Source organism: Lynx rufus, unplaced genomic scaffold, assembly GCF_022079265.1.
Source record: "Lynx rufus isolate CCGP_SWC_20201006 ecotype Redwood Valley unplaced genomic scaffold, mLynRuf1.p SCAF_9, whole genome shotgun sequence".
NCBI lineage: Eukaryota > Metazoa > Chordata > Mammalia > Carnivora > Felidae > Lynx > Lynx rufus.
In genome coordinates, this window is record NW_025814897.1 from 21,881,740 (window position 1) to 21,903,121 (window position 21,382).

Consider the following 21,382-nt stretch of genomic DNA (forward strand, 5'->3'; position numbering starts at 1 on the left):
AAATTACACTGGGGGCAAATCTCCAATGACTAGCTGTTTATAAAAGAATTAAAAACAATACCTCAGCCTTAGCAGATGTGGATTTTTAAAGCAAAAGTCTTTGTGAAATACATTAATCTTCTTCCTTTAAAGTTACCGCTTTATTGTAACTGTTACAACTAGTTGCTCTTAATGAGGCAACAGCAACAACAACAAACCCATTGAATTTATTTCAATATCTTTTGGAGAGACTCAATATGTCTTTAATTAGTTTTAGTTTCTTACTGTGAGCACAAAAGGTAGAAAATAAAATAAAACTCCAAGTAGGAGAATAAATAAATAAACACATTTCTGCACACAGTAAGAGGGGTATTATGAATACAGCATAAATTCCTACATAGAGATGTAAATTACACCGAGCTAGAACTAATGATTAGGAAGTCACGTAAGGCAAAATCTATCTGGGGCCAGCAGAAGTTTTACTACCTATTTACTACCTGTTTTCTATACATCAAAATCTGGCAAACTGATTTGCCAATCACTTAATCCTTTAAAACCAGCCAACCCTAAACCCTAACAAAACAAAACTCAAACCAAAAATATAGCCCTTGCATCACACTCCCCCAGTTCTTAGCGCTACAGGGGAGGTTTGGCAAGTGAGAAAGCTTTTTATTCTTAAATATTCCTTTTCCTTTTCCTCTCCAGAATAGAAGTTCTTTTCTTTTTTGGGTCATGGATCCATCCCCAGAAAAAAACACACATACAAAACTGTTCCATACAATTTCAAGAACACGGACTCTGAAGAGCCCATACCAGAACCTCGGGTTAAAAACTGCTCTATACCATGTGGTTGTTTCTTCCATAAAAGAATATAACAGGTATTAGTCAGAAGCCCTAAAATAAGGTAGACTTAATTTGTGTATTAAGTTTGACAAGAGATTATAAAGATTGGGACAACCAGTTTAAGTAAAATTTATCCAGTTTGCTCCATATTCTGCTCATTTAGATAAAGCAGCATTAATATCTTCTTTAAGAGGCCAATTAGTCAAATTCCCATGCTTTTTGAGAGAAACAATTCCTAGCAGTAAGAACACACAGGGATGTCAATTTACTCTTCACAAAAATATAGGAGTTTTTTTTTTTTTCTTTTTTCCACCTGCTAGGGAAGAAATCTTTTTCTGAAGTGGAAACTAAGCAATATTAAATGATTCATAAATTATGCTTTTTAACTGTCCCAATTGAATCACATAATATTTGACCATTCATTATCTGATACATGTATCAATACAGATGCTACATAAATTACCTAAAGGAAATTCACGTATCTTGGAACAAGCATAGGAAAGGAAGTCTTGACTACTTTCCTTAGTAGTCACGATGGCTAAGCTTTTGCATCTTCCCATTTTAATACTGCCTAAAGACCAAAGGGTCTGAAAGGACTAGGCAATGTCTACACTAATTCAATCCTTAACCCAATGGGACTCAGTCTGATCTATTATTCTGCTGAAACCATTCATATCATGGTCAGCAATTTCTTAATTACTGAGAAGAATGACCCTCAAACTTTGTCCTTAACTCATTTGACTTTCCTGCAGCACCTGATATAATGCCTATCTGTCTATGACACTAGCCTTGCCAAATATCTCTTTTATATAATCTACTGATTGACAGGGGGTGGGTGGAGCTGCCCAAGGCTCTAATAGCAAACCAAGTTCCAAACTTCTAAAATATTATGGATGTTTTGAATGGAAAAGAACCTCAGAGATCACGGAGTCCTCACTTAACAAATGAGGAGCCAAGGCCCCAAGACAAGTATTTCTTCAAAGGGGATTTGGAAAACAAACAAACAAACAAACAAACAAATTACCAAATGCCACTCATATAATGTGAATGCTTCCTAAGAGAACTATTCTTAGTAGAATATTCTTGATGATCTATTCTTAGATCATCAACTCTATGAGGTAGGAACTAGGTATGTCTGCCTAGTTCTCGGTTTCTCTGAGCCCAGAAGAGTGCCTATCACGTAAGGGTTCAATATACATTTATTAAGTAAATGAATTAAGGTAATTTTAATATTGCAAATCATTAGCAAGAAGATAAATTTTTTTTCTTACCAAAGAAAATCAGGAAACTCACTGTTTAACCACATGGTAGATTATATTTATAGAATCAATAAATCTAAGGTACGTAAGGCTCCTACTTGAAAAAAGCAGGAGCAGAAAATGGTATGAAGCATAGATACAGCTCAAATTAGCAAAGCAAATTCCCTTTGTGACAAAGGGAATAACTGCAGAGGGCCACGTTATTTTAAAAAGATCTACCATTCTTGTTTTTAAAATTTTTCTCGGTGGTGGGAGAGGGGTCTCCTGCCACACAGACCTCTGTTGCTCTGTCCAAATTGTATTATTTCTTATGCCTTACACATTGAATAAGTAATATATTCAAGGATACAGAGTTCTGTCAAAGATAGAAAAGGAAAAAGACTCAATTGTTTCCTAGATTCTGATAGGGTCAAACAGAACGACCACCAGAAACCAAAAGATCTTACCTCTCTGGAGCCCCAGTCTCTGTGGGGAACTGTCCAGGATTGAATTCTATCGACTTGCACTGCATTCGGAATCTGGCTATGAACGACTCACTTTTTTGTCTACAACTGGTCAGTACTGTCTTCATCGGGGAGAGATTCTTGTGTGGAACAAATAATTCAGGAAATTTTGATTCTCAGTGAGGATCAACTCCTCCAAGTTTTCTAGGTCCCTCTATGCTAGCTGGTGAGGGTCTTGTCCATTCAGATTATGAACGGAAAAAAAACCCTCCAGGAGGACAATACTAATTGTCAAAAACAAACACCTTCCATTGCTCAAGGAACTATATTCATATGACCATAAAGTTTTTAACCCTATGCTGTAGGTAAATCATATCTCCTATTGGCAGTAATATCATAAAAGCCATACCTAGTAAGCGTAGTCCTGTTTAAGGACTTCTTTGGGATACAAGAATCCTTCCAGGCATGAAGACAGGTAAAAACATTAGGGCTTTAGTGAACTACTTAACTATTTCAGACATAAGCAGCAACAGATACATTACAGTCATCAAAGACAGTCAGATACCACTATTTGCCTACAACCTCCTTCCCATCTAGATGGGGCGGGGGGGGGGGTGGGAACCAGTTGTCTGGTAAAGAATTATCCTGGATTAGGTGGGTTGTTTTCATCTGACCTCCTACACCACCTCTGAAGTTGCTATATTAGCATTTCTGTTAGATTTTCTGTTTACTTCACACCCCAGGCACCATCCAAAGTGGTATTCAGATGATATTTATTTAAAATGTTAACTTTTACTAATATGTGAGGAAAAAAAAACATATTTGAGTATTATCTACAGTATTTCTAGGACAGCAGGGGAGAATCATTCACCTTTAAAGGCCTCCCACACAAACACCCTGAATTGCACACTAACTGGTGCATAATCAACCATGTCTAAAATTTAAGAACTACACATGCATGCATACACATTACAATAACATCTCACACAGCTTTACCATTACATCACATTGCTTCCCAAACACAAAGGCACTTTCTACTGGTGATAAGACCTGTGTTTAAAAGGGAAATGGTGCAGAGCAGTTACCCCACCCCCTCCAAAACAGGTCACTTTATTCCTTTCATGAAAGTTTTGTAGTCTTTTTTTTTTTTTTTTACTAAAAACTACCATCTATAATGAAAAGATAATCTATAATACAAATTCCTTCCATTAGTAATTTTTACGTATTTGGCTGTGACATCTAGATAAAATCATCTAAGAAGTAAGGTTATTAGAAATCCTCCATCAAGGTATCTGGGTACAAATATTAGTCTTGCCTGAATCTGGGTCAAGACTCAGTCAGGTGTTCTTTAAAAAGGTAAATGTTGACTTAAAGTTGACCCTTGAACAGCATGGATTTGAACTACAAGGTTTTTTTCAATAAATATATTACTGCAACTGTATTTTCTCCTCCTTACGATCATCTTAATAACAATTTCTTTCCTCTGGTGTATTCTGTTGTAAGAATACAGTATAAAATAGATGTAACATACAAAATACGTTAATCCACTGCTCATGTTGTCAGTAAGTCTTCTAATCAACAGCAGGCTATTAGTAGCTAAGTTTCTGGGGAGTCAGAAATTATATCCAGATTTTTGACTGAACAGGGCATCAGTGTCCCTAACACTTATGTTGTTCAGGGTCAACTCTACTTCAAAAAGTGGTTTTGTTTTTTTGTTTTTTTGTTTTTGCATTTACATGCTGTAAACTACAGATCATAAATGCATGAAAAGAACAAATATTCATATGCTGACAAATACTCTATGAAAAACCTGAAAATAAGCATGTTTTAAGTGTATACATCTGTCTGTAGGCAACCTGAACATATTTAGAAAGTTGTTAGAAAGAAATTCAGGCAATCATAATACTTTTTATAGCTCATTTGGTAACATTTTTATATTTTACTCTTACCTTTACGAGGACTGCTAAAAGCAATAGCCATATGAAAAATGTACTGTCTACAAAAATCAAACATTTTCCATATGTGGCTCAATGTCCTGTGCAATGAAGGTAAAAACCATAACTACCATTTTCTCAGTGCCTACTTACTGTGTGCTGAGACTTAAGCAGTTTATATTTATTATTCCTAATTTTTACTTTAACGCTAAAAGAGAGAGTCCCAGGAAACAGACTGAGGAGTCTGTGCAGCAGGCTTACTGGGGAGGGCTCTTGAGAACGAATACCTGTGAGAGACTGACCGGAACGGGGTTGGGCGGACGAAGACGTTGACGAAGACACAGTTGCAGCAAAGGCCTCAGCTAACCCAAAGTGAGGTGTGGAAACTGGATGAACCTTCAGATTTGTCCTGAACTGGGGCAAGGAAACTGTTCCTTTGGATTTCAGCACGGACCAGTCACTGGATTCAGGCTTCCCTGGAGAGGGAGCCTTACCTTGGGGGAGACAGCTCCCTTGGGCGAAGGAATTCAACTGGCAGCTGTCACCAATCGTTGCTCCAGGCAGCTGGGGGAGGGGCTGGGTGTCTCATTCCTGGAGGAGGGGTCTGGGGACTATATCACATGTATGTGGAAGATATGTGATGCATTTCTATTTAACTGAATAGAGAGCTAAGGGAAAGGTAAGAGCTTATTATCCAAAGTCACTAACAGAACTTCTTTAATGTAAATTTAGGTTTCAAAACTAGGACCTGGTGTTCCTCTCTTCAGTAGACATTGAAAAGTCTAGAAAGTCACTGTGTTTACCTTTTTGCCATAGTTGCCAGGAAGTTCACAGCTCATTTTAATATTTAGCGGATGTAACTATATTTACCTGGGTTACTCACTGCACCCTCTGATCTCTCATTTTCTATTTTTAGCTTTCTTCATATGCATATGCTTTTTTAGTACGTTTACATTATATATTCTAAACAACCCATCTCCTCTTTGTCATCTCTAAGAACACTTAGCCATAGGTAATGGACGCTCTATGGCCTCCTTTTGGTAAGCCACATCCTTAACCTTTTACTGCAGAAAAAAGTACTTCTACTTTGTAAATTCCTTCTGTAATTCAAACTTACTTCAAGAGGAGTCGGTAGTTCAATAAATGCCATCATTTATATAGATTTGAGTGAACTGAGTCTTTGACAATAAAAGCCTATTCTAAATGTTTTGACGCCTGTTGTCAACTCTTCCTTGGGACTTCCAAATCAAACGTTTTTCACGTGTTTATAACCTTAGGACACGATGAATTATCTGCAAGAATTTTTAAAACCTGTTTTCCTACTGTGAGAAGTAACATGTATGAGCATAACATCCATCTGTACTGCTCTGTTTTGGCTATTGCATCGGACCGTTTATAATCACACTGTTGCCAAAATCTTACTTCAATTGTCAACATTTTTCAAAGGTGGGTTGACGGTTCATAAAGGGGCAATATACCACCTGCTGGCTTTGTGACATTATACAAATTAATCTCATTGTGCCTCAATTTCTCCATCTGTTAGGTGGGGTTAATAACAGTACCTCCATCACAGATTTGCTGTGAGCATTCAATGAAAAAATACAAACAGAGCACTTAAAACAGTGCCTAAGAGCTTGTACTCAATAAATGTTAGTCATTTTGATTGTTACAAAAATAATAGTCACACCACATGGAGACCACTTATAAATAAAGGTTAGTTCAAGTAGGGAAAGGTAACCCCAAAGTTTTATCACAAAGCACATGGTAGGAATAACAAACTGTAGCAGTCAATATCAGAATCTCGTTTGGAAAGCAAGTTTCAGTTACACCACATCATCTAGTGTTAAAGGAATGCTAGCTTGATTTTCTGAATTTTAGTTTTATTAGTACATAAAAGTATTTTACAGTTATTTTTGTTTGATAACACATGAGATCTACAAATAACAAGTTTACACCTAGATTTAGGTTTGTTACACATCAAGTAACATTGTTGTATAAACATGCTTTATATTATTCAAGTTTCAGAAACACCTGGCTATACTAGCATAGCTTCTTCAACCTTTTGCTCTTATTTCCTCTTTCTTTATAAAAGCTAATTATCTAACCATTTTCAAAGGTTTGTAGTCCTGGCAAGAATATGGTGACTAACACTGACATATAAACCAAAGGGGAAACAAGGAATCTTAACTAACCATAGGAACATGCCTCACTCACCGGGCAGCCTGCTTACAAGAAGCTGTAGGCAGACAAACAGTGAAGTATGAATGGCTCATATATTTTCCTGGACTTCAATGGAACAAAAAACATGTAGACCTCTCATTCCTTTTTTGGTGCATGGAAATTTACTGGAAGTAAAATCAGATTGACCACCACTTCTTGAAAATTAGGGTTTCATAGATATGTTAGTTCTGCTATAAAGTTAAAATTTCTCCCTTGATTTTTCCTCTTAATTTTATAATGTGGTTTACATTACTTATATAAAGGAAAAAAATATTTTATACTGTTCTAAAACAGGTACAATCTGATCCCTCAAAATCCAACTATTAACCATGTCTTCTAATTTGCAAAAGAGAAGGGACATTACCTGGTTATACAGAAGACTGAATAGGGGTGCTCATAATCTAATGACTGAATGACTATTAACAATGTTGCACTTTGCTGCTTGATGGGGCAAACCCCAGTGACAACTGGACATACCACAATAAAAAGATATAAAGTCATGTAAATCATTCTTAAGAAAGTAAAGGCAAATGGTAACATTTGGTAAAGGCAAAAGTAACATATAATGAATAAGAGCTCTAATGTTCTAAGGTCAACAAGGCTGATATCTAGTAATATCATATTTGAGGCAATTTCTTTCTATTGTGCTAATTGTTTTGAATTGCATATTTTAAATATCATATTGGTTTCTACCAGAATGTAAGCTCTTTGAAGGCAGGAGTTTATTTCAATTTTGTTCACTGATGTATTTCCAGTACCTACATCAATGGCCAGCACGCAGAAGCAGCTCAGTGGGTTTTTGCTAAACGAATGAATGAATGAATGAATGAAAGAAAGAAAATTCCTTAAGATTTTATATGGCAGCTGAGAGATTAAACGTAAGGTTGAGGTACTTTTTGACCTATCACACTCTTCTTTCTAAATCATAAACCAGCTCTTCCCATTTAGAGAAAGTATCTGCAAATTTAAAATAATAATAATAAAAGCAGTTTTTGATAGATACGAACTTTATTCTGGTTTTATTAATACCAATTACAAACATAATTGACTTATTTGAATAAATGAAATCTGAAGGTAGATAGTAGAGCAACAATAATACTGTGAGTTTCAAAAATTCAGGCTATTACAACAAAATAGTCTTATATAGGCTGAGAAAAGGCAACTAGAAGACGTATCTAAGAAAATAACTTCCATTCTATTGTATCAATTTATATTGACTGAAATATTATTTGGTAGCTCAAAATATGTAATTTATGAATACAGCCAAGAGCACATATATAAAAATAAAATGATGGCTGTTATTCCTAAAATGTCTGAGAATAAACACAGGTTTGTATTTTATACTAAGGAATAACAACACATCCCACTAAGTGACAAGAGAACACTCACTTGATTAGTGCCAAGAAAAAAAGTAAGTATTTCCACTGGCTCTCAAGGACTCTCTCAACTACAACAGGTAAGAATTAAAACAGATTTAAATACATGCCTTTTTCCATTCGCAGACATTTTCCAATGATTTGGAACAGTAGGGGGAAGACTCCGCATAGTTTACAAACTCCAGATATTTGCAACATATGCATACTAGGCCCAGATTTGTTAAGCATTCATCCTGAATACTGAATGCTGTTTCTGCAATGGTCAACAGCAGGCAGAGAAGAACACACTGCATGAACCGCTCCCCCGCCCCAAACCAGGATTAAAGAGTACCCAATAATCAAAGCAGTCCCAACAATCAACTGTTTAAAAGTTAAAGCTCTTTGTGGTCCTGGTCTGTTTTTGAAACTCAAGACATTCTTTCTCCCATTTTTAAGCCTTTTTTAAACATTACATAGATACAACCTTCCAAAAGGGGGGAAAACTGCTCTTCTACCTCAGCCTAGCAGTATGAGCAACTTCAGAGTGCCTGTATGACAATCAATATCTGAAATTGGAGATGTGAATTTTAGTTCTTGCCCTCTGGTCATGTTAGAAAAAAAGAGGGGAAAAAAGAAGGCAGGATCATCACTTCTGAAGTTTAGGGAGATTAGAACCCAAGAGTCTAGAGTACATCTTAGAGGTAACAGAGCTGTGCCGAAATGATATTTTAGTTGGATTTCACTGGGTTCTAGAACCAACTCTAAAAATTCAGGCAATGAAGCACTGTGATGATCTTTGAGGACTACAACAAAGAATCCTGTGTAAGCTGGTAGAAGATTTAACAAACCCCATAAAATTTTCAGATTCCCAAACAGCCCCGCTGATTTTAGTATATCTGAAATCTATTGTCTTCTGTTTTCATGGCCACTATTTTATTGTACCTCTTGTCTAGCTTACTGCAAGAAGCCTGAGTGATCTTTGTCCTTCCAGTCTTACCCTTGCCAATTCATTTTCCACATTACAGCCAGTCCTAGGACCTAAGACTATGTCCACTTCCCAGCTTACAGCTCTTTGATGACTAAGTCTAGGGTCAAGTCTAAACCCCCTAGTACCTCATCTCACCTCTTATGTATGTCTCATTTCTGATCACTTCCCACCTCCTTTCACCCTCTTCCCTCTAACCTCAGGCTCCAGCTAGCTAGAACTGCATCATATAAAACATTTCACCAGAATATTGGGGACATGACCTGTTCCAAATTAATGCTTCTGAAGTTTTGATGCCTTAAATCTAAAAGAGCACAATGATTGAAAAAAAAAAAAAGCCGATGTCACCTCAGTATCTTCTAATTTTCTTTTATCTAACTGCAGGTTATAGTCCACGAGTGGGCTGAGTTGGGAAATCAATTTTAGTAGGTTGTGACCACCTTTCTAAACACCCGAAGTGGGAGATAAAGAGACAAGGCACAGGGGATCAAGAAGCGTCATGGTAAAGAGAACCCAGGGCCAGTGAGGGTGGCTAGGGGGGAACAGGGTGAATGGGGAGCTGGTACAGGTTGGAGGGGATGGGTGCAGGGGAGGAGCACTTGAAGACTGCCGGTGTGGGGGAGGGGATTGGCTGAGCCCGTGGGCACAGTGCATACATGTGATAACCAGGAGGCGTCGTGCCCCACACCAGGTGTTGGCATACATCAGCAGGACCACGACAAGCAAACCTGGGGTATCCCTGGTCTACTCCATGCCCTCCCACAACGTGTCGCTGCGGCTGCAGGGCCTCCGGGAGAAAGACTCCGGGTCCTACCGCTGCTCTGTGAATGTGCAAGACCATCAAGGCATAAATAGGAGCCACAGCAGCAAAACTTTAGAACTCAGTGTGCTGGGTAAGTGTGAAGCGCACACTTTGCAATACCGCCCAGCCCCCAGGGAGGTCAGGCGGGTCTCTCCCAAAAGGCTGCCTGTAAAGGTTGGAGGAGGGCAGATGGAGTGACAGAAGAGGGAGGTGGGGAGTGTAGGAGGTGGTGGAGGTGGGGGTCTGTTGGCTCCTGGGGATTGAATTTTTAACCTGTCTCCCTGCTCCAGTTCCTCCAGCTCCTCCATCCTGCCGTCTCCTGGGTGTGGCCCGTGTGGGGACCAACGTGACCCTGAGCTGCCAGTCCCCCAGGAGTAAGCCGGCTGCCCAATACCAGTGGGAGCGGGCACCCCCATCCGCCCAGGTTTTCTTTGCACCAGTTTTAGGTGAGGGAACTTCTGGAGACAAATGAGTGTGTGGCTGGGGCAGGGAAGGATGAGAGGTACCAGGAGGGGGGTGGTGAAAAGGGGAGGCAATGCTGCCAAGTACTGGGGTAGAGGAGGTGTGGTGGTGGTGGTGGTGGTGGTGGTGGTGGTGGAGGAGGACGACGTACCTGTAGGGAGGAGACTGGAGAAAGAGCCTACCAGGTACAGGCACTGTGTTGGGTGTGTTCGTGTGCTGTATACTTATGATACTCGAGAGGACATATGACCTGGTGGTTCTAGAGCCAGGTTAGCTGTGCTCGAATATAATAGAACATACCAGAGGGTACTGCACATAGTTAAGTAGCATGTCATTTTGCGGATTAAATAAGTGAATGTTTGCAAAGCACCTAGAACAGTGCATGGCACATAGTAAATGTTACAGAAGTGTTGGCTACAATCATTATTATTTTGTGGAAATGTTTCAGTTAAACATATATATTACGTGACTATTAGGCTACAGGGTAAAATATATTTCTTCTTACTGTATGTTCAAAAGATGCATTGCTTTGGTTTTTTATTCCAGTATATAAGAATGAGATATGTAATAGATACCTGCACAACTACAATCTAACACTATAAAAAGGTTATCTATCAAAACATATAAATTGTCTAGAATTGGTATGCCCACCATACTGTTATTCCAAAACTATCTGCTCCACCCTTTCTTGGTTCTTTAAGACACCACTAACGAGTCATTTGTAGATTCTAAGTCATACCTTCACCAAATGCCATGCACTATAGCAAACTGTTATTCAGTTGAAAGGCATGACTTTTTTATTTAATTTAATTTTTTTTTTTTTTAAGTAGGCTTCATGACCAGTATGGAGCCCAACACGAGGCTTGAACTCATGACGCTGAGATCAAGACCTGAGCTGAGGTCAAGAGTGGGACGCTTAACCGACTGAGCCACCCAGGTGCCCCAAAAGGGATGACTTTTTAAACAGCTTACCACTTATAAATCTTCTGTGAGTGAAATAAGTCAGTCAGAGGAAGACAGATATCATATGTTTTCACTCATATGTGGATCTTGAGAAACTTAGAAGACCATGGGGGAAGGGAAGGGGGAAAAAATAGTCACTTATAAATTTTCTGGAACAAATGCGGTATTTGGATGTTTCCAGTTTAAGATTCCTGAAACAAAATATATTTTACTATACTGGCAGTTTACACTGTTCTAGGTTATGCTGCCTCTGGTCTTTTACCCCAAGTGCTCATCTCTAGCTACCCTCTTCTACTCAGTTCAGTCCACTCTACCTTCAGGATCCACCTCCTGAAAGCCTATGACGACATGCCTTTCCTGTGTATGCCTGAAGCACCATGAGCTTAATGTCAACGTGTCACACAGACCTTGCTCACAACCCTGTAACTGGTGCTTTTGTAGTCTGACTCTTTCACTGGAAGGTGGACACTCTGACGGTAAATGGTACACTGCAGCATCTCTAGGACCTACTGCACAAGGCACTCAAATATTTGTGGTGAATAATAATAATAATAAAAAAGTAAGTCCCTATTTCAGACTTTAGTATTTGGAGAAACCCTGTGATGAAATCTGTCAGCTGGGTCTGATGAAAGGGAATGGGTAAGATCTCCAAATCCTCCCACAGATTCTTGCACTTTAGCCAAGAGTTAAGCTCCACATCTTTCTCCTGCTTCCTAAGGACAGTGGAATTCAAGGGTCCAGTCCCGCTACGGCTGCCAAGAAAGATATCAGAAAGATGCTCAGAGTTCTAAAGCAGTGGCCTCCCACTGGGGTATTCCTACTCTTTCATGATTAATCAAGGCATCATAAAACCTTAGGGATTCCTGGCATTTCCAGCTGGCATGTATTTCTTACGTGTAAAGCTTGGCCCCTGAATTTAGAATAACCAAAGCAATATAGGTTAGGGATACTGGTTTTCTTTAAATGTTAAGTGGAATATTGTCTGATCATCAACATTCTCAAGATACATTCGATAAAATCTACAGATACGAATTTTGCGTGGATTTTTCAGATTCATAGTACATTACTGAGTACATTTTACAGTCAATGCTCATTTTATTCATCCCATAATAGATTTAATATTTCCTATATCCTATTAACATCCTGTAAACTTTCACCTATAACAAAAAAACTTTAATGTCCATTTTAAAATGTTCAAGAGAGTACAAAAAGTCTTTTGGGAGCACAAAAACAAACAAAGTTTGAATATCATTATTCCAAAGCTGTTCTGGCCAATACAGTAGCCACTGGCTACATGTATATGACCATTTAAATTAAAATTAAAGAAAATTAAAAATTCAGTTTCACACCGTCACACTAGCCACAGTTCAAGTGTTCAATAACCACCTGTGGCTAGTGGCTATTGCTCACTGGCTGACGGACAGTGCAGACAACAGGACACATATATCATAGAAAGTTCTATCGGACAGCATTGTCCTAGAAAATCAAGAATATGACACTGTTTGCCCTAGCTAACTGAGATTATAAGACTTTATTCTGTGCACTAAAAGCTCTTCCTCCCTAGTAGGGTGGACCATTTTTCTTTACTTTTATCAAGGTTCCTCCTACTCTGGGGTAAAGAGACAGGGAGGGCAAAAAAAAAGGAACTTTGAGCTTCTCCTAAAGGTTTGAGTATGTAGCTAAGAAAACTGTTTCGTAAAATAGACTTCTTTAATACTCCAAATAACAACTTTTTACCTGCACTGTTCAATATGGTAGCCACTAGCCACATGTGGCATTTATAATTTAAAATTAAATTAATTAAAATGAAACACAATTTAAAATCCAGTTCCTCGGGCACACTAGCCATGTTCCAAGGTCTCAACAGCCACAAGTGACTGATAGCTATCACAATGAACTGTGTTAGATATAGAACATGTCCATCATCACAGAAAGTTTTATTACACAGCACTGTTTGTACTATCTGCTTTCTAAATTCTTTTTTCTTTTTACGTATCATCTTATTGAAGGATCCATAATAACTTCATTCCACTCTTCACTAGATTTCCCCAAATTCCAAGAAATAAACTCAGAAGACTATTCATCCAAAGTTTTAACATGTGCTTGTTAGACCCTTACCTCCTAAACTGAAAGACTGTAAGTGTATGGTCGGTAGTCCAAGATGGTCTATTCCTTTAGAATACACATCAAGCCTCTATCAGACTCACAAGCAGGCAAGCGTTCTGGAACACACAAGCCTCTGGATGACAGTGGCATGGGAACAACAGAAACAGAACATGTAAAAAATGGAAGCAAACAAATCTGACCCAATCTTTCTTGCAAACGATTTGAGTGGTATACCATATTTCTCAGAAATCTTTCAATGACAGTACAGAGGGAATGTCTTGTCTGCAAACACCAGAGAAAAATCCTCAGAGGTGGGTGGAGTCTATTAAAATGCTACACAGGGACACAGGTTATCTGCTGGCTTCAAGCCATCTTTACCTCACTGGTTCTCACAAACAAATGCCAAGGCTTGAGGGCTAAAACGAAAGGTCAATATGTAATTTGTTTGCTAAAGCATGAATTTTGTTCTAAAGATTACAACAATTACTAATGAATAAATCTAAGCAATATCCCTAAAACACTGATCATTTTGGTTGCTAGGCAGAAGACTCCCTACCACTTTTAAATTTGTCTGATGAGCAACCAGTACTGATCCAGCAAACACAAGCTTTTTAGGTCATACAATCACCTTGCATTTCATCTCGAGGCAGAGCTAGAAGTACACATCTGTTTCAAAGACATAAAGCCAACTCTCAAGAGGCAAATTTTTGGAGAACACCCAAAAATATGGGACTTGAGAATGAGTTTTGCAGTGCATCAGATTAACTGACTGAAGTGTGAATACAGCATCTGGCTCAGAAGTGAATGCTTTCATGAATGCCAAGTCTAGATAGATCTTTCAACTACTACAGTATGGACTGTGATGAGATCTCTCCCTCCTTTGAAGTCATCACACTTATTGTCTGCTTTAGTCATATGACACTTAATCAAATACTGCCATCACATACCATCCCTTGTGTTGTCCAGCTTTAACTCTTTGATGTGTCTATACATACTTCAACTGCACTGTAAGCTCTTTATTTATCCTAACATCTAGCATACAGCCCTGCACATAGTAAGCACTCAAGTTATTTGGTGAATGGTGACATGATGAAAAGGCCTACAGAATAAGAGAAAAATCATGCAATCACCAGACAGAAAACCACCCATTTGTTTATCTGGCTCCAAAATTAGGCTGGAATTGTTAGTGGACGGATTTTCTTCTGGCAAACAAACAAAAAAAGCAGCAAAACTTCAGAACCAAACAGTAATCTGTGCAGTAAGGCAGCATCAAACACATCCATTTTATCCAAATGACTGAACGAATACCAATAAATGGACATGTCGGACTTCAAAATGAAACTCTTTGCAGCAACAAACAAATGTTTATATCTGACTTTAAGCTAAAACCCTGTGCACTTAGAAATATACACATTCACTTAGATAGCATGCAAAAATAGTACTTTGGTAGCAAAATCCAAGAGCTATTAATTTCAAAATTTACAATTTCAATAGATAAGAAGTCTAAAACACAGTCCAAAAAAGGGAAGTGATGTGTTTTTCAGGTTATTCAGGAAGGTAGCCAGGGAAGAGGCTGGGATGGGACTCAGCTTTCTGATGCCTTCTTGTGATGAGATGAAGGCTGCTACCTCAACGTACTGAAACTATGATTAAAGGAAAGTTTCCTGGAAAAACCGAAGTTCCTATATACCTCTTCCCTCCTTTCAAACTTAGAAGAAATTGTTTACTGAGTTTTCATAATTGCATTTTAATGCATATTTCAAATGCATTGAGCCAGAAATTTAATGGACACACAGGATATTCCTTCCCTGTGACCCTCTGACATGAATTCACATTTAAGTGAGCACATTAGTCCGTACAAAAACTTCCTCATGGTCCATATCTACTGTACTTTTTCTATTTTGTGAAATTCAAAGCACAAAAGATTGCTGAATTTCTTTTTGCAGTTCTCATCAAGACAATAAAGTAAAAGAAGAGCTTTCCGGTTGTGCCTGGGCGGCTCAGTCGGTGAAACGTCCGACTCTTGATCTTGGCTCAGGTCATGATCTCAGAGTTCGTGATATGGAGCACTGAGTCGGGCTCTGGGCTGACAGCATGGAGCCTGCTTGGGATTCTTTCTCTCCCCCTTTTTCTCTCAAAAATAAATAAATAAACTTAAAAAACAAGAAGAAGAGATTTCCGAATTACTCATTCTGAATAAGTATTTCTGAAACTGGGATCTAAAGATTTGCTTTCAGGTATCTGAGACTCTCTGAGAATTTTTTAAAGTGTTTTTATTTTCATAAACATACTCTGGATTACTTGGGGACATCCACCTCATAACTGTAAGGCTACGGTCTCAGTGACGACATTTGCTTCTGTGCTTAAGATTACATTTATACTAAGTCTTCTAGAGGGAGAGAGCTTAGTATTCAATGCAAAATTTTTCAAACTGGGTTTCAGTCTATGTCTTTGAGTTAAAGTTTGAGTAACACTGATCTAGATCTCTATACTTTCCAAAGTTCTCCTTCTAGACTGTATTTGGTAAATTTAATAAATATGTGTCCAGTGTCTACTATGTGCTAGGCACGGAAATACGGCAGTGAATAAGAGAAACCAGAACTTGTCCTTACAGAGCTTATATTCTGGCAGGAAAGACCAACATTGTTAATGAAGAAATCTGGTTCCTTGGTTGAAATCACTTAACAAGTAGAGAAAAAAAAATACATACAGTTATCTGCCCTCCTGTCACCTACAACTGTTGATCAGAGAATCCACTGTCATCAACATGTTCTCAAAATATTCTAAGAGCTTGAGGTCAATTTGGTCTTATCTGTTTGACATCAGGTGAACAGATCCTCTTTTAAAAATTCTTCAGAGGGGGCAGCTGGGTGGCTCAGTCGGTTAAGCATCTGACTCTTGATTTCGGCTCAGGTCATGATATGGTTTGTGAGTTTGAGCCCCGCTTCCAACTCTGCGCTGACAGCATGGAGCCTGCTTGGGATTCTCTCTCTCTGCTCCTCCCCTGCTCATGCTCGCTCTCTCTCTCTCAAAATAAATAAACATTTAAAAAATTAAAAACAATTCTTCAGAGAAGCTCAATCTCCTTTCCTTGCTTTAGGTTATGCTTCTCATAAGTGGACAAAGACGCAACTAGCTATTTCCTGGTTGTTTGAGAAACAGTTTTATGGAGAGATTTATATTCATTGAGGTTTTGATTGCACAACACTTTACCCTTTTGATTGGGAAATTTCTATGGACAAAATCAATCAAGCCAAAACAGTTACAAATGCCTAAGTACACTTCTAAACTCAAGAAAGGTTCATGGGTGGATGCTAACCAGCACGGTGCAAAAACTCCCAGAAATTTAACCTTAATGACCTTGAAATTGAATTTATAACTTTATTCTTTAATAGAACAATAAATGAGATTCAGAACACAGTGGCTCCTATTAGCTACTACTTTAATCCTGTCTATAAACTACTACTTTAATGACACCCTTGTTAAGGGGGTATAAAAAGAGAGGGTCGTAAGAAGACCTAAATGTAAACATTATCAAGTAAACCAATTCAATTCTGTAATTGAGAAGTGGGTGCCAAATTCCCTGAACGACAGTCAATAAGTTTGAAATATCTTAGTTTCTGGACCAAATTTCCTAAGCAACAATGTCCCGGGATGAACACTACTTGAGCCAAGATCTCTCCAACTTTGGAACAATCTCCTCCGTTAGCCTGATTGTGATTGTTCTCACTGGGTTTTTACCCAAGGAGCTGGGGGGGAAAGTGCCATCCCTACCAGAAGAGAAGTACACAGATACTATGACTATTAACAAGAAGTAGTTCATTGAAAACTGGGAGAAAGATTCCTACCAGAATCTTTTAGCAGCTACTATGACAAGGGAACTAGCTTACCTAAAAGACAACTCCCTCTCTGCCAATAATACAAATCCGAAAGCCTGAAGGTCAAAACAAACAACGGAAAGATAACCTGGCTGGTGATAAACATTTCTAGCCCAAATTAAGCCTCTACCTGAACACTCAGATCCACAGATAGCCAGATGCACACTGAGAGCTTTACTTTTCACCACATCCGGCACAATAACTAAAGCAGGGAAAAACTGGCTTTCGTGAAGGAGCTTAGTCAGAAACATAGAAGGGCCTCAAGCCAACCTAACTCTGGAGACATCGACACTCTACAAATTCCAGACCAACTCTCAGCCAGGCTAACTTTAATTGTGCCCCTAACTCCACGATAACAATACACTATCTGACTACAACCGAGCCTCTTTTCAATTCTCCAAAGCATCTCAAGTCTTATCCTTCGAAGCTCAAGTTAGAAAAGCAAGGCGACTGACACAAAGGCCAGTCGTCCAAAGGCGCTTTTTGCGTGGCTTTGCACTGCCACTCATTTGAAAATTCCTAAACTGAGGGCTCACCGGCCCCCCTCTTCTATCCTTCCTCAATTCCGCCCCGGCTGGTAAGCCTCGGCCTGGGAGCCCCTCAGCCTGGAACAAAGCGAGGGGCCCCGGCGGTGGGGGCGAGAGGCGCCAGCGACACGGGAACTGCCGCACAGCGCACAATGAGAAACTACCAACTTCAGAGCGTAGGAACATCAATTGGCAAGAAAGAGGGGCGGCGGCAGGCACGCCCAACTTCAAACTCAGGAAACCTACGGGCTGGCGGCCATCTGGAAAAAAGCCCCCTTCCCAGGGAAAGAAGAAAAAGGCGGAGGAGATGCGAATCGCCCACCGGGCCCCGGAGGGGAGCCCTGAGCTCAGACCGGCCCCCGCCCCCGAGGCCCGCTTCCCCGCCTTCTCTCTGCCTCTGGTTCGCTGCCCCAGGCCGGGCGGCCGGTTACCTTGATGCGCTCCCGGCACTGGGAAGGGGTCCGCTCGTAGCCCAGCTCGGCCAGGGCCCGGGACACGCGCTCGTACATGGCTGGCCCAGGGGCCTTGCTGCCGAACACCGTGCCGGCTCCCTCCAGCTGCTGGTACCGCGCCTCCACCAGCCGCTCGTTGCCCCATACTGCGATGAGCGCGTTCGTCTCGGCCGGCGTCCACGACATGCCCCGGCAGGCGGCGGCGGCGGCTGCCGCAGCCCCGCCACCGCCGCCACCAGGGGAGAAGGAGACCGAGGACGAGGCGGCGCTGCGGCCCCCCAGCCCCAGCCCGAGACCCCCAGACGCCGCTGCCCCCGAGCCCGTCGCACTGCCCGGCCCGAGCGGGGAGGCACCCCGAGGCGTGGAAGGGTCGGACAGCGATGGATTTCCGTCGCTCAGGCCACCAGGAGAAGCCGGGGAGAGCACCTCCATCTTCGGGATTTTTAGCGGCGAGTTGGCGGGCAGCTCCGAGCCACAGGGCGCAGCCATCTTCCAAGCGGCCGCCGCTGCACCGCCCGGAAGTGACGCGCCCGCGCATCCGGCCGCCGCGGTCTCCGGGGCTGCCCTCGGGCCTGGCTCGCCCGAGGGCGGGCGGCTGCGGGCCCCTGCTGCCGAACGGAGGCCGTCCGCTTCCCCCGGCCTCTCTCCGCGGGCCCTACCGCGCCGCCCGCTCCTCTCCCGGGGTGAGGGGCGGGGATGAGGCGCGCCGAAGCCCCGAGCTGACGAGAAGGGTGGGGGCATGAGGGCGCTGGTGTGAGGAACAGATTGGAGCCTTCCCACTTCCTCTCCAATCTCAGCCCCCGGGAGGAGGGGTGAGGCCCGCGAGGGGGCCCAGAGTTAAGGAGGACTTGACCATTTCCCTCGCTCTCTCTCTTCTCTCCCTCCGCTCTGCCTCCCCTCCCTCTGAGCTGGCCTCGGGGCGCCGAGGCTGACGTCCAGGGCGGAGACAGGGGAAACCTGCCGAGGGCTTCTCCGGGAAGCGCCGAGGCTGAAGGAGAGCATTTCTGGGGGAGGCTTTAAAAAGCAGTTGTGGACCAGGGTTAGAGTTGGTTCGCTGTGGCTTTTTGAGAAACCCTTGCGCCATTATTTGAGGAACAGCAACTCTGGCTCCAGTTAAGATCTGTTTTCCAGTTAGCCTGGGTAGGTGTGACCATGTGTAGAAAAACTTAGATGTCTTTATCGCGTTTGTACTTTGTAGTTTAAACATGTAGGAACTCTGGAGCCCGGCAGAAAAGTTACTTTCCAATACCATTCTCCATCATCCCTGATTTGGAAGTTGCCTCGTTTTCCTACTGTATTTCACACCCTGGAGTGTAAGGAGTTTGAAAAGACGACTGCCAATTAAGGCAGCTCTTGTGACCTCTGGTAATTAGTTTATCAGCCGTTCCTGAATACTCCTCAAAGTGCTGCAGTTTAATGAACATTAGCACGCCAAAGCCAATAGTAGCTGTAAGGTATTTCAATAATCTTCAAAGCCAAATATCTGATTGTTTATCTTGAATCCTTAACTGAAAAGCCTCAGCGGATCTTTTTCAAATGTGTGGAATTTTTTTTGGAAAGCAAATATATGTTAGGTTTTTAAAAGAAAATGGAGCTGAGGGGGTGCCTGGGTGGCTCAGTCCCTCAAGTGTCCGAGTCTTGATCTCAGCTCAGGTGTTGAGTTCAGGGTGGTGAGTTCAAGCCCCCTATTGGGCTCCTGCCCGGTGTGGAAACAATGAATGAATGAATAGATAAATAAATATAGAGCTAAGGTCAGCTACACCCTAGAATCACACTAAGAGAATAATATGCTTAGAAAGCCAAAGGAATAAGCAGTAGGGATGAAGTAGAGGAGGTAACCGTCTCTGTTTATCATATTAAAAGGCCCCCATAGTTTTCAGTATGAAGAATCCTAAAGAAGTTCCAGAATTTATGCTATATTTTCCTCTTTTTCTAAGAAAAAGATATGGTCAAACACCTTGGTGAAGAGTATGGATTCTATGGGAGTTGGGAAGGGGTTAAAAAAAAAAAAAAGTTTGGATTCTAGAGTCGAAATGCCTGGCTTCAAATTCCAGTTGTGCAACCTCAGCCAATTTAGTTAAGCAATCTCTCAGTACCTTGCTTTCTTCATTTATAAAATGGGGATGACCTCACAGCATTGTTATGAGAATTAAATGGGTTGATACAGGTAAAGCCCTTAGAAGGGTGCCTGGTTCACCGTAAACGTTAGATGAACATTAGCTATTATCTCATTTGGGCTATGCGACAGTCCTCTCTTACGCACGATTTCACTTTCAGGGTTTCAGTTGCCAGTGCCAAAAGGCAGTCAGGAAGCAGATTGTCCTGATTTATGGCCAGAAGGTCAATAGCCTAAGGCTATCTCACAATGCCTCTGTCAGTCACTTCTCTTCATCTCATCGTGTAGGCAGTATCTATTTCATCTCACATCATCGCAGGAAGGGTGAGTACAGTACGATAAGGTATTTTGAGAGAAAGGAACCACATTCACATAACTTTTGTTATAATACGTTGTTATAATTGGGCTATTGTTATTGTCATTAATCTCTAACCATGGCTAATTTATAAATTAAACTTTATCTTAGGTATGTATGTATATGAAAGAACATAGTACATGTAGAGTTGGGGACTATGTGTGCTTTCAGGCATCCACTGGGGGGTCTTGGACCAATCCTCTGTGGATAAGGAGGACTACTGTAGGTTCGTTAATAGAGACTCTTTCCTTTGTCGCTTTCTCTCCACCACTAGCTTTCAGTGTCTTCATTTTCAGTTCTTTTAAGGGCTCTTATGGCATCTCAAACACCTGTCAAAGCAAAATTCACTCTTATTCCACCCAACAGTACGTTTTTTAATGTCATAAGGTATTTAATGTGCATGAAAGGGGAGAGTCATGTCTAAATCAGAGACTCCGAAGAGTTTTAAAATCACTGCTTATCCTGCTCTCATTTTCCCAGGAGCCTGAAAAAGAGCCTCCCTCCTTCTTTTGTTAATTCTGGATGATTCTCAAATCAACTCTGACTCATGCAGGAAGCCTTCCTAGATAAAGTGGGTTGACTGGGAAGTCTCCCTTCCCACAAACTTCTGTTTCTAGACATTATTTCTATATGCCCCCCCCCTTTATTCCCACAGCTCATCAGTCTATCCAATGAGAAAAAGTGTCAAAAATAAAATTTCCAG

General features: G+C 41.0%; 2 protein-coding genes across 5 annotated transcripts in view; one reads left to right on the forward strand and one right to left on the reverse strand.

Moving 5' to 3' along the window:
• MSANTD2 (Myb/SANT DNA binding domain containing 2) overlaps positions 1–18,760 on the reverse strand; it is a 31,077-nt gene extending 12,317 nt beyond the window's left edge. For 2 of the 4 annotated variants that reach the window (XM_047070733.1, XM_047070732.1), the window contains exon 1: positions 18,188–18,760. In XM_047070733.1, coding sequence (XP_046926689.1) covers positions 18,188–18,697 — 510 coding nt within the window. In that variant the 5' untranslated portion in view covers positions 18,698–18,760. The remainder of the gene's footprint in view (positions 1–18,187) is intronic. The other 2 variants (XM_047070729.1, XM_047070730.1) reach the window with 2 other exon arrangements.
• Positions 9,721–10,301, forward strand: LOC124505015 (endothelial cell-selective adhesion molecule-like). Its single transcript, XM_047070735.1, has 2 exons — positions 9,721–9,911; positions 10,111–10,301. Exons 1-2 carry the CDS (start codon positions 9,770–9,772, stop codon positions 10,290–10,292), a joined length of 324 nt encoding a protein of 107 aa, XP_046926691.1. The 5' UTR covers positions 9,721–9,769; the 3' UTR covers positions 10,293–10,301.
• Positions 18,761–21,382: the final 2,622 nt, after the last annotated feature.

Bases quoted from the DNA above. Each gene is read 5' to 3' on its own strand.
- LOC124505015 (XM_047070735.1), top strand. From the start codon at position 9,770: ATGCCCTCCCACAACGTGTCGCTGCGGCTGCAGGGCCTCCGGGAGAAA. The intron at 9,912-10,110 runs GTAAGTGTGAAG...TCCCTGCTCCAG, and splicing joins TTTAGAACTCAGTGTGCTGG to TTCCTCCAGCTCCTCCATCC.